Source organism: Polypterus senegalus, chromosome 6, assembly GCF_016835505.1.
Source record: "Polypterus senegalus isolate Bchr_013 chromosome 6, ASM1683550v1, whole genome shotgun sequence".
NCBI lineage: Eukaryota > Metazoa > Chordata > Cladistia > Polypteriformes > Polypteridae > Polypterus > Polypterus senegalus.
Genome location: NC_053159.1, coordinates 106,938,264 through 106,951,405, shown reverse-complemented (window position 1 = coordinate 106,951,405; position 13,142 = coordinate 106,938,264). Strand labels below are relative to the sequence as shown.

The 13,142-nt window shown below is 40.3% G+C and overlaps 1 protein-coding gene across 3 annotated transcripts in view; it reads right to left on the bottom strand.

Annotated features, from left to right (window-relative positions):
* mrm1 (mitochondrial rRNA methyltransferase 1 homolog (S. cerevisiae)) overlaps positions 1 to 13,142 on the bottom strand; it is a 39,206-nt gene that overhangs the window by 13,364 nt on the left and 12,700 nt on the right. Inside the window, exon 6 of one of the 3 annotated variants that reach the window (XM_039756714.1) lies at positions 7,880 to 9,099. The exons of the other annotated variants lie outside the window; for them this stretch is intronic. Within the exon in view, the coding sequence (XP_039612648.1) occupies positions 9,089 to 9,099 (11 nt within the window). The 3' untranslated portion in view covers positions 7,880 to 9,088. Of the gene's footprint in view, positions 1 to 7,879; positions 9,100 to 13,142 lie in introns of those variants that run through there. 3 annotated transcript variants of the gene reach the window in all.

The following is a 13,142-nucleotide window of genomic DNA, read 5'->3' as shown; positions in this document are numbered from 1 at the left end:
GGTCCCCAAAACATTTTAACAGTGCTCTTAGAAAAAAGAAAATCAATAATTTCAGAAATATATGCCTTTGCATAATGAGAGCAGCAACAAGCCATGGAATTAAAGAAAGGGTTTAATTAATAACAAGAATCCGCACCTAATTAAGCAACTGGTTGGCATGAAATTGGTTGACGTTTGAGGCCCTGACTTAGTTGGTCTTAGTTGGCTCACTCACTTCACATTTCATTTCTGTTTAAGGAAAGAAATGAAGTAATTCAGAGGAACAATGATCAAAAATACAGGGGAAAAAAATCTTTAAAAAATTAAGGTAATTGAAATTGATTCAAAAACAGTGCACTAATTAAGAAAGGGGTTAGAATGAAAACCTGCAGTCAATGGGGCCCTCCAGGACTGGAGTTGGGGACCCCTACTCTAGAAACATACTGAAATGTTAATACAAACCTGTTTCTGCCACCATTAGAATTCCTGATCATTCCATTGGTTATATTGCATGGACAGCAGAGGCAAAATAATCATAGTCTACCAGGAGTACAGAGAGGGACTTATGGAGACAGAGAGTTGCATGGAAGAGCAGAGAAGAAGAAAAAATTTTATGACATTCAAAAAGCAGGACGTGTTGTCAGACAAAGACCTGAAAAACACACAAAACAGGCCTGAAAACCCTAAGCAGGCCTGCCCTGAATCTCTAATTTAGGCTTGTGGCCTACATTCTCAAAAAAGGCCATGGCCTATAAATCCCAAATGAGAGAGGGGGAACCATAAAACCTCTAGCCTAGACAACAAAGTAGGGTCTCTACTTAATTCAAAAAGTGTTCAGAATTCGATTTCTTAAAATGCTACAAAATGTTGCAGCCCCCAAAAGTGAACAGAGTCCAAGAGAGGAGAGAGAGAGAGCGAGGTTAGGAGCATCCACTGATACAGTGCATTGCCGCATTCATCACATGACAAACCAGCTCAGGATCTCAGATTAGGACTCGAGAGCAGCCATGCCACAGGTGACACCTCAGCACCACACTAGTTGAGATGGACTGGAACCAGTGTGAGGTTTATTTTATGGTGGCTGGAGTGCCAATTCTACCACCAACCAACAGGTTTTTCCCAGCAGGTTGGAGGGCCTACACGCAGGGCTGGATGCAGATTAAAGTCATACCCAGGATGAAGCAATTGCAGGTAGATCAAAGGCCCAACAGAGCAGAGTCACTTCTAACATTTAGGGGAACCGGCAACCTTCCGATTACCAGCACAGATCCCTAGCCTCAGAGCCACCACTCCGCCTGTAGTTTACAATCCAATCTAAACTACAAAAATCTTAACTGAAGGGTGGAGAAAAAGTATTCAAAAACCAAAAGAGTACTTGCACACTTTCAAAAAGGAATCTGTGAAAGGGAAGACAAACAACACAAAGAAGAACTAATGGCTCAGCAGCAAGCTGAGGTATCGCAGGCCGAGGGCAGTCAATACTATAATAACACAACAAGTCAAAAACAAAACACAATATATAAAAACATCAAAATAACAGCAATTATTAAAAACACTGAAATAGAAAAACAAAGAAACTTAGTAAAAGAAAACTGAAACCAGGAATAACAAGAAAACCACAACAGGAACATACTGACTTCTAAGAGCAGACAGAATGACGTCGGAGTAGACATCACACCACGCAGGAGACAGCCCGACATCTAAGACCAATGAGGACCTCCAGAAAGGCGCTGGACAACTGGTCTACAAAACCAGAGGAAAGATCAAGCCACCCTGGTGAGCTGAAAAAATTCTCAAAGACAGCCAAGAGTAGGAGGACAGTGGAGGTCTCAGCCCCATGTTAGCCAGTAAGTGAAGACCATGGCGGTGAAAAAAAATACAAAGAGCAGAGACATCTAGCAGCTCTGTCCCTAACCCTCTTCTGGACACAGCATGTCTGATGAGAGTTTATTGAATGAAGTGTTACAATTGAAATACACAAATAAAGTGAAGTCACAATACTTAGAAAATGATAAAAATAATGAAATACTTTTTTTAGAATTGCTGCACAGAATCAGTCACGTTCACAACATCAAATGTTCAAATTCAACTTCCCACTAGCAGTGCAGCTGCTCCAACAACTGGACCATTGGACTGTGCGCACTCCAGTTAAAATGACACGGGAGGTGTTGGATCGGTGCTAAAAGTTTGACGTCAGTATTCATACCAGCCTTAGGAAGCCTAAGTATCAGTACTGAGATGGCACCAAATCAAACACTGGACAACCTCGCCCTCCTGCGTCTTATCATCTTGGTGCATTGTATGACCGCGAGCATTCTAGTTGCACTGCATAAACACATTGCCTTGTCACACTCCACAGTTCCCTTTTTGAAATTTTCCAGCATGTCGAAGAAGTGCCAGCACAAGGTCTTTTAAACCTACTCTTTACTTCTGGTGCCAAAAATACTGAACAGTTTGTAGCATACCGTTTTTAAAAATGGTGTTGTTAGCACTGGTATACCTCACAGCTCTACACGGCAGATGACCCTGTAAAACATGAGGAGCCTTGCGATGGGGTTTACAGAAAGTTGCTATACAAATAAACTTCTCAACAGAAAGGCAAATGCCAACTCGCTCCTTCCACTGCTAGATCACACACTCCCAGGACTAATTTAACACGTGATGGCAGGCAGATCGTGCGGCCCAGTCTCGACGGCAATGTCAGGATCTGAGGAGGGTGTTAATGAGAGCGAGCCGAGGCTGTGAATGTGCCGACAGACACCACCCATTCGTCTGCGAGTGTCTGCTTGCCACCTCTGCTGGTTTAACATGCGTAGACATGCAGACACACAGAACACAAACATATACACAAAAATGAAATAGCAAGCCAATTCTAGATATCGGAATAAAGCGTAGTAATTAATAACTAAGCATGGCAATGACACCCAGTCTAACACTGCTAGCTGTGCCCATTGTCATGGTGGTCAGCAGATGACTGTGCCAGTCAGTGAAAGCTTCTAAAAGAGAACACTTCAATATGCTGTTAAAAACAGCAATGCCACCATAACTGGCTCGAATGAGGCCGGGCATCCAAAATCACCTTCAGGCTCCAAAAAATCAAAACTTGGCCTTTCCCCAAATTCAAAGCAGGTTCAAGGGGGGGGTTTGTCGAATAAATGAATAAGACATCAAAATTAATTTCTTACATTTTTATTTCAAATTTAAATTTGCAAGCATATAATCACAATGAATGCATTATAACTAAAATTAAAATAAAACATTTCTAAGGCAAAGATCTAATGACTAATATGTGCTTTAAAGTACACAGCCTGTCCAGGTTTGGTTTGGTATTCGAGATATCGAGGCACTCTAAGCTCCTTTTCTATTTGAAGTTTGTTTTTATGACGAGCGGCGCCGCTGCTGCTGCTTTAATAGTCGCGTATTTTCAATTCAAAAGTTCAAGACGTATCGGTATCTGTTGTGAACCTTCGGGTAACAGCAGATCAGGTGATAATCCGGCGCGACTGCACCACATTGGCAGTGTAGCCGATATTTCCAAATTGAGTTAGATAATTTACTGTGTATTGGGTTATTTTCACGATACAACTAACAGAGGTATAATATTTGACAGATGAAAATACATTCGTCTCGTACAGATTGACTTCATTGGTGTCTTAGTTTACGAGATTTTTAAAAATTAAAACATATTTAATCGTTTACATAAAAAAATAATTAAATAACAATAAATAATTTATTCTTTGTTTTTGGGATTATAATTACTACCAAAAACCACACAAGGCATTTTAACAGTTATTAAAGCACTTTAAAAAAAAATAAATTGCAAATATTTCATCGAAGTAAGCCAAATACATGCAAATCTTATTTATGGAAGTAGAAATGATAGGATACCGCGACACCACATGAGTATCATACCTTTGTTAGTTGTATCATGGGTTATTCTCATCTATCTTATATTATGCAGGGGGAGCAGAATTATTCCAGGTAGAAAAGGGGGGGGGCGTGGAATACAAATGTTTGAGAACCGCTGACCTACGTGGACTATAAAGGGGCAAAGAAGGCCCAAAACTAAGGAAATAACGAGGGAGGTGGAATCAAAACTGGGAAACCTTGAGCTTTCATTATCAAAACAAAGTTTCTTAATAATGAAAGAGTTTATTTAACAGAAATCCAAACAATGACCAAAATAAAGAATAATCATGAAGGGCGTTTACAGCAAAGTAAACACAATTAGGTCATAATCCAGAAATCCAATCCTAAAAAGCCAAGCCAAAGTTCGCAACCACAACATCAGAAATAAGTAGTTAACCAAAAAGAAGAGATAACAAGGGACACCAACCTCGGCGGACACTTAGCAGTGACATCAGGGGGCACATAAAAATATGACAACATTTCCGAAGTGGTAAAAATCAAAAAGAGCTGCAGCAAAACCCTAACTCCAACATGACAACGTAACTTTGACTATAAACCTTCAAAACCAGAAACCTGTTGGCTTCAAAATGATTAACAATTACAGTAGACATCAAAATGTCTGCTCAGTGTCATTCATGGAGATGAGTACCCATCTGCTACTGGTACCTCCCAGTGATAGGTAAACCACTAAACTAGACAGTCAGTATCTCTCTGGCAGGGCTACCACTCCATCACCATCATTTCTGTTTTTCCTTAGACTGAGGTGACATCATCAGGTGAGAAGACCCCAGACCTCCAAGCATATATTCAACGTTGGTCCACTAACTGCTTCAAGACTGACAAATTGGTGTGAACCCAACAGCAAGAAGGCCATACTAATGAAAGTCAGAAATTCAAAATACATTGATCAATGTTCACCTAGTGTTTGAAGATCGCAGATAGATATTTCATTGTGTGACTTACTGCAAAAGATCCATAGTGGATCTATGAATAGTTCTACGGTACCCCAAAACACATTCATCGGCACTAACTTGGTACATCTACCAAGCTCAACACTGACGGCAAGACAATGGATGTCCCACTATATTAATGCCCCTCCATGAGCAAGAAGTCCATAAATTACATTAATACCACACACATGCTTGAAGACCACTACATTGGATTTATTGATGACCCCACATTGCTAAGTGGTTCACAATGGGAATTTAAGGCAGAAATTCAAACACAGCAATCAATACCCACCAGTGCATGAAGGTGCACATCAGATCCATCAATTTATGATTGATGGGAGGAGGTCCATGGTTGATCTCCATGAGCCAGAGATACAGATGTAGGTTTATGAAAGCCTGCTCAGTGCTTGGTGGATCCCTGAAGGACCTGTCAGTGCCCAGCTGCTAGGAAAAAAATCTGCCAATGAGCCAATACCCTACAACTTAACATGAGCACTACGATGGATGTGTTGACATTCCAAAACACAAACATGGTGTTAAGGTAATCAGCTGGACATCTCCCTAGAAATTCCCCAACAAGACAGCACTGGTAGCTCATCGAGTAGTGAGCCCACACCACTCTCCTCATCAGAAAGGCCATTCCCATTTAAAACTTCAGCCTCCGCATGCATGAGTGGGCACTTTTTCCACTGTGCAGTACAATTCCAGTCTGTATTTCTAACACATTAATTTATGCAGAAAAATTACACTTTAAGCTTGTAATTGCCAATTAGTAATAAAACTGTGGGACACAGCGAGTTCTCTAATTGATGGCTTTTAAAGTAATTTTCTCCCTTCTTTGCTATCTGTATAACCAAACTCAGCAAGTGGCAACTCCTCATTAGAGGAGAGCAAATTAGACAAGCCAAGGGTGCAATTTGCAGCTGCACTTCACTAAAGGCCTTGCTGTGTGCACATGCAGGGTCACAAAATGCACTGTCAGAATACGCAACCAAGGTGGGAAGACCCGATGTAGTGGTCAGTATCCAGCTAATGCCATTCAGTGTCCACTCCTGGTCCAGCTATCCCCAAAAATGGCCCATCTCATGTGAACTATGAAGCACCAAGCTGCAGCCTCATGGTTGGCCGATATCACAGAGACCAGTGGAGTAGTAGCGGACCCAAAGCCCTGCTAAATGGTATTAGTGAGCAGAACTCCAAAGAGAGGGCAAAATTTAGTAAAACGAGGCTTTTAAGACATTAAAGGTGACTGCAGTGTATTGTACAGATCAGGCACCAGAAATACAAGACCAACCTGTCTGCATTGGCATAAAAAAAGTCCTGTGAAAACATTAAGTAGGGGCTTAAGAGAGAAAAAAAGTCAACCTCTAACAAGTCTGTCACCAAGTTCACTCATGAAAAAATAAGTATACTAATACTATACTAATAAAAAAAATGCATCCTAACTGAAGACATACATGGAAAAAAATATTTTCACAGAATTGTGCCTAAAGTCCAAAAATTGTTAAAAAAAAACAAAAAAAACTATTTGTGCGCATGTAAAAAATACTTGTCATTATTTAGCTTAAAACAAGTCACTGGTGGCTAAACAAAGGAACCAGCAGGCTAATTCAAGGAGGCAGAGCTCCAATATCTCATTGACTAATCAGTGAGGTGGAGCTCCAATAACACACTGAGCTAACCAGAGAGATAAGCTCCAATAACAAGTTGGGCTAATCAGAGGGGTGGAGCTCAAATAACACATTGGGCTAATCAGTGGGGAGGAGCTCCAGTTACAAATTGGGCAAATCAAAGGGGTGGAGCTCAAATAAAACATTGGGCTAATCAGTGAGGCGGAGCTCCAATAACACACTGGGCTAACCAGAGGGGTGAAGCTCCAATAACAAGTTGAGCTAATCAAAGGGGTGGAGCTCAAATAACACCTGCCAGAGGATCACCTTTAAACAACTGCTCAAAGTAGCCAGCCGAGCGGGTCACAACTGCAGTGTCATCCGTAAGGACTGTTACATCACCAGCCCTGATTGCGACTCTCCGAGGAACAGATTTGGATGTGCGTAATACTTTGATTCCTCTGTAAGCAGGATGTGGATCACTAGACCATAGATGGTGTGTTACTTACTTATAGATTCCTCTAACAAACGTCTTTATCTGCCCTCAGAGCCCTTGCAGCCGTCCTTCTTAGTTCCCAGTACAGACCAGAGTTGACATCGAGCCATGCGCTGGGACTCCTCTCAATGATATCCAGAATGTCCTGCGAGATGAAACACCTTTTTTGGGAACACTGGTAACATTAACACAACCCTCAGCAACCTTCAGGGTCTTGTCACGGAAGGTCTCCCACATCACATTAGGATTGGCAGTTCCTCATACAAACTGCGTGCAAACTCTTGAGAAATGAGTTATGTTTTACACAGGTATTATTACAAACATCAATCCATGCATTGCAAAACCGTCTCAACGCATGGTAATGTTATGGTGGTAGTCACAGTCCTTCCCAGGATCATTCATGAAGAACACTTTTAATTTTAACAGAATGAACTGTACTAACAGGTAAAATAGCAACTTGATACTTATCAATGTTTTAAATCTTTTTCTAATTAAGGTTTGCAATATACTGTAAATTTAGGGTCATAGGCAGTCAGTACCTATCCCAACAGCATTTGGTGCAAGGTGAAATACCAAGTGAAGAATGGGCACACTAACCTACAGTATATACCATACTGGCACTCAGACATTACCAAAACATTTTCAAGCATAAAGAAAAAGAATAAGATAAACCACACAGAACCTGACAAATGAGCAACTCAAAATTAATTACATTTATACAGGGCTTTTCTAGCTGCTCAAAGTGCTTTACATTGATAATGGACAGTCACTTCAACCACCATCAAAAATGTGTATCATTCACCTGGATGATGTGATGGCAGTCATTCTTGTGCCAGTATTCCACCACTCAAAAAAATTACTGTGCCATCTCTCTGTAGTTATTGCATTATTTCCAAAGTTGTTGCCTGCTGTACATGTGTGTTTCAGTAGTCTAATCAGAGGGGTGGAGCTCAAATAACACATTAGGCTAATCAGAGGGGCGGAGCTCCAGTTACAAATTGGGCCAATCAAAGCCACCGAGGTCTAGTAACACATGGGGCTAATCAAAAGAGCAGAAATCCAACACTCTATCAGGCTATTCAAGGAGGTACAGTTTCTCCAACTGCTTAAAAGTTTTCAAAATCTGGTCTTTGTGCCAACTCATGTCTTCTTTAAAGGAATACTCAATTTTCAAGTGATGGATTTTGTGTCTTGTTACGGACTTTTAATTTCATAGTTTAATGTAGAAAATAGATCATAAAATTTCTGACACAAGTGGTTTCAACAGGGCCTGCACTAAACGACAGATAGATGTGCTTTATTTGTCCCCAAGTGTTAGCAAATAATATCAAAATGTCCAAGAAAAAAAATTGTGAAATCCTTATTATGCTGCATAGTCCTCATCAAGTATCCAGTTGTAAAGTGATAACATCCCATACACAAGTATTCTGGGTAACGAAATTTGTTAAAAAAACACATTTTTACATGATATTAAATATTTTTATTTTGGCCATTGATGCTAATGATGGGAGTTAGATATCCATTAAAAAACAGATCACTTTTGGGTGGATTATTCTCCTAATTTGTTTTACTTTAATTAAATTCCCATTTTTGATGTTTTCTTGTAACAATCCAGAAGTACAAACTGGTTTGCAAAATGTTTAGTGAATGAGGCTACAGATCATTTGTGTGTGTTAAATCTGGCTAAAGTGATTCTTTTTCTCAGCTTTTTAATATCATATGCTTTTTTATGTTCTGGTTATTTAAGGCATACTTTACTAATAACCACACAAGTTAGTGCACTAAAGGAGATGCATTTTAGCATTCAGTTCTGCTTACCTCCATATTTACTCCACTCGTCATTCACTTGGGTACAAAAAGGGAGCCAACTCCACAAAAAAAAGGTATATTAATAGGAAAATGGGCTGCAGCAAAAAGTACAATTTCTTAATTTCTTATAAATGTAAATCTCATACTGCTGCCATGAAACTTCTTGGGATGAAAACCTACAGCAGAGCCCTTGAGGACTACATTTTTGGACCAGTCAAAGGGTCAGAGCTGCCAGAATCCATAGGACTAATCAGAGCGGAGATCCACGTATCCACTGGGCTAACCTGTCTGGTGCAGATGTGTTCAGCAAGGAGCGAATGATGTCACTTCACGACTCAGATGTCATCTGTTTGGAAATATATTTTAAAAAAATTATGAAAGTAAAAAACTGTGATGACAGTAAATGAGGATTAACTCCAAATTCATCACAACTACAATTTTATAAATGACTTTGATCAGTTCAGCATGTCTTGAAATTTGTTTTTTAAAGTATGTATTTTGATACATATCAATATTTTATGGTGACAGAAATAAAAAAAAATTGGACATTATGGGTTTCTCCAAAAATAATGTAGACAGGAAATATCTGAATCCCCTTTGTTAGTTTTGTAGCTTTCATATTGGTTAGAAGAGCCTGTCAGCACATGACAACATCTTCTAACTGGGATCTGATCAACTGGAAGAACCTGTGTCCACAATCAGTTCTTCTGAGTGAACACTAGAAAATGTCAATAGAAAGATGACCTTTCATAGTTATGTTATCAGGTCAGGTCAGGTCAGGTTGGGGAGCATGCACTAGTACAGGGCACTGCCGCACCCACCACACGACGAAACAGCTCAGGATCCTGGTTGGCAGACAAGCCACAAAGTCTGCGAAGAACCTCTGCCGATACTCACGTTTGCGCTGCATGAGACCCCTCAGTGTAGAATTGTTGGGCAAAAAAACAGACTGCTTTGGTCGTTGGTAGGTGAGCAAGTGATCACAGATCCTACTGAGGATGATCCTAGCAAGGACCTTACTGGACAATGAGAGCAGTGTTATCCCTCCTGTATTTGCCATAATCTAGGCGATCAACCCTTCCCTTCCAGATAGGGATGACAAGACCGGTTTTCCAGTCAGTTGGGATGACACTCATCTCTCAAATGGAAGCAAAGATTGCTTGCAATGCCAGAAGGACAGCCTTACCACCAGCCTGAAGAAGTTCACCCTGGATAACTCAGATCCCTGCAGCCCTTCCTCCCCTCCCCTTTCTACTACCTGTGCCATCTCAATGAGACTGGGTGGTTCACAGTTAATTGGAGGATCAGCCTCAAGAACTGTGGACCCGGAGATATCCAACGTCCTAGCCAGAGGTTCACCTTTAAACAGCTGCTCAAAGTAGCCAGCCCAGTGGGTCACAACTGCAGTGTCATCCATAAGGACCGTTCCATCACCGGCCCTGACTGCGATTCTTTGAGGAAGAGATTTGGATGTGCGTAATACTTTGATTCCTCTGTAAGCAGGATGTAGATCACTAGACCATAGATGGTGTGTCACTTACTCATAGATTCCTCTAAGAAACGCCTCTTTATCTACTCTCAAGAGTCCTTGCAGCCATCCTTCTTAGTTCCCAGTACAGACCAGAATTGACATTAAACTGTGCGCTGCGACTCCTCTCAATAATATCCAGAGTGTCCTGCGCGATGAAACACCTTTTTTTGGGAACACTGGTAACATTAACACAACCCTCAGCAACCTTCAGGGTCTTGTCACGGAAGGTCTCCCACATCATATTAGGATTGGCAGTCGCACCCAAGTCTGGAAGTTCCTCATACAAACTGTGTGCAAACTCATGAGAAATGAGTTATGTTTTACACAAGTATTATTACAAACATCCATCCATGCATCGCCGAAGAATAGGCACACTAACCTACAGTATATACCATACTGGCACTCAGACATTACCAAAACGTTTTCAAGCATAAAGGAAAAGAATAAGATAAACCACAGAGGACCTGACAAATGAGCAACTCAATTAATTGCATTTATATAGGGCTTCTCTAGCTGCTCAAAGTGCTTTACATCGATAATGAAGAGCCACTTCAACCACCACCAAAAATGTGTGTCATTCCCCTGGATGATGTGATGGCAGCCATTCTTGTGCCAGTATTCCACCACTCAAAAAATTATTGTGCCATCTCTCAGTAGTTATTGCATTATTTCCAAAGTTGTTGCCTGCTGCACGTGTGTTTCAGCAGTCTAGTATGTAGTGTGCAGTAAGATGACATTATACGTGCAGACGTTACAGACCTATAATCAGGTTAAAGTTTATAGTATATAGTAGTGCAGAGCCGTCATTCCTGCCTCACATCAAAGGATCTGCATTGCTTTGGCACCTTCTCTCAGTGTAGTTATAGATTTATTAGTATCAGTCAGTGTGGTTAACATCTGGATGAATACTGGAAATGTGTCAATCGTATTTGTCAATTACCAAAAGAATTTTAGTTCTTCACGTACTGTGAAATAAATTACATCCAATTCCTTTTTTCCAGGTATACAGCTTGTTATGTATAGAAGCATAAAGACTGCAAGTGATTATTGTTTAGTTGCCTTTAGCTCAGAAACAGCAATTCACATCTGGGTATCAACACCATATCATGTCAACAACATCGCTTGGAGACTATTTGTCGAGGCATAGTCTAGAAGAAACTGCATCCCAGGGACTGAAAGGTTTCCACGGAGGAAGACTAATAATGAGGTGAAGTGCACAGCTGATCTCTTTTTTAAAATAGCTGAATCCCACAAAAATCTATGCTTACTTTTCTTCTTAAAACTATGTGGATACAGTTTTGCAATGTGTGTGCAAACAAAAAGATGTACTTGGTACATTTTGAAACTTCTATTTTCACATCCCATCACAATTTAAAATGGCAAATTAAAGTTGTGTGAAATCATAAGTACGCCCCGTGGACACTGTTGACTTTTTCAGTATATTTGAACAAACAGATCTATATGCAAACAGTGCCTACAGGTTAATGTATCATACTTGAACATGGTGTACCTATTCGCGTAATCTAAACAAACAAAAATGGCAATTTGTCACATGGAAAAAGTAAGTATATCCTTATGTTTATCTCCACTTCATATCCGTACCATTTGAATTGGTTGTTCCAGATTAGATGCCATTGATTACAACCTCCTCAGGGAGTACGCAGGTGGTCCTTACTTTTATAAATGACAGATACCTAGGGTCTGGTGTTGCCTTTGCTATTGATGTGGGCGGTGTCATCATATCAAGATCAAAAACGCTCTTTAAGGGCCTCCAAAGAATAGCTGTAGCAGAGTCTGGCAAAGGATTTAATGAAATCACCCAATGTTGTGAAATCAATCATTCCACTGTAAGGAAAATCATTTACAAGTAGCGTAGATTTCAAAACAACTGTTAATTTGTCCGGCAGATTCAGCCCAAGAACTGACGTTTTTGTACTAAAAGAAGTCTCCACGAACCCCAAACATTCATTGTGGACTCGACTGGTTTAACTCTTGAAAAGGTTGATGTCAAAGTGCATGCATCTGCAATCACAACAAATTCAACTGGCATTCAAGGTTTGCCAGGAAAAAAGCATTCACTGGTCAACAAGAACACTAGAGTAAGATTACAAGGTACCATTGAATATTTTGGCAAAGATCAGGCCTTCTGGAACAATGTGCTGTTGCCAGAAGAATCAAAGATAGAGTCGTTTGGTCACAGTAGCAGTAAACATGTTTGGTCCAAACCAAAGACAGCATTTCAAGAGAAGGACTTCATGCCAACTGTGAAGCATGGCGGCAGAAATGTGGTTTGTGTTGCGTTGCTGCCTTGGTAGTTTATATATCTTCAAGTTAGCTATGAATTCTGTATTATATTAGACTGCTCATCTGCCTGAAAGCTGAAGTTGAACCTGAAATTGAACTTCTAATATAATAATCTGAAGCACACTAAACAATTCCACCAATGAATGGCTCAAAAAAAAAAAAAAAAAAAATTGAGGGTTATGGAGTGTCTTGATAAAAGCCCCGATTTGAATCCCACTGAAATGTTTTGAGGGGATTTGGAAGGGACAAGTACACACAAGAAAGTCCCCAAACATGTTGCAACTGAAGGAATTTTGCATGGATGAGTGGTCAGCAGTTTCACTGAGTTGATGTCAGAGTCTGGTGGGCAGTTCAGTCCAAGGTCTACGATAAGTCTTACTTTTTCCCAGCAGACCTTTATATCTGTTTAGAGTTTTGTTGAATACATGATTCAAAATAGTATCTTTATCTGTAGGCACAGTTTACACGAAGTTCTACAGCTTACCTGATCAAATATCCACGACCTTTTCATATAACTGTATAGTATGTATACCATGACTGTGAAAATATAACTG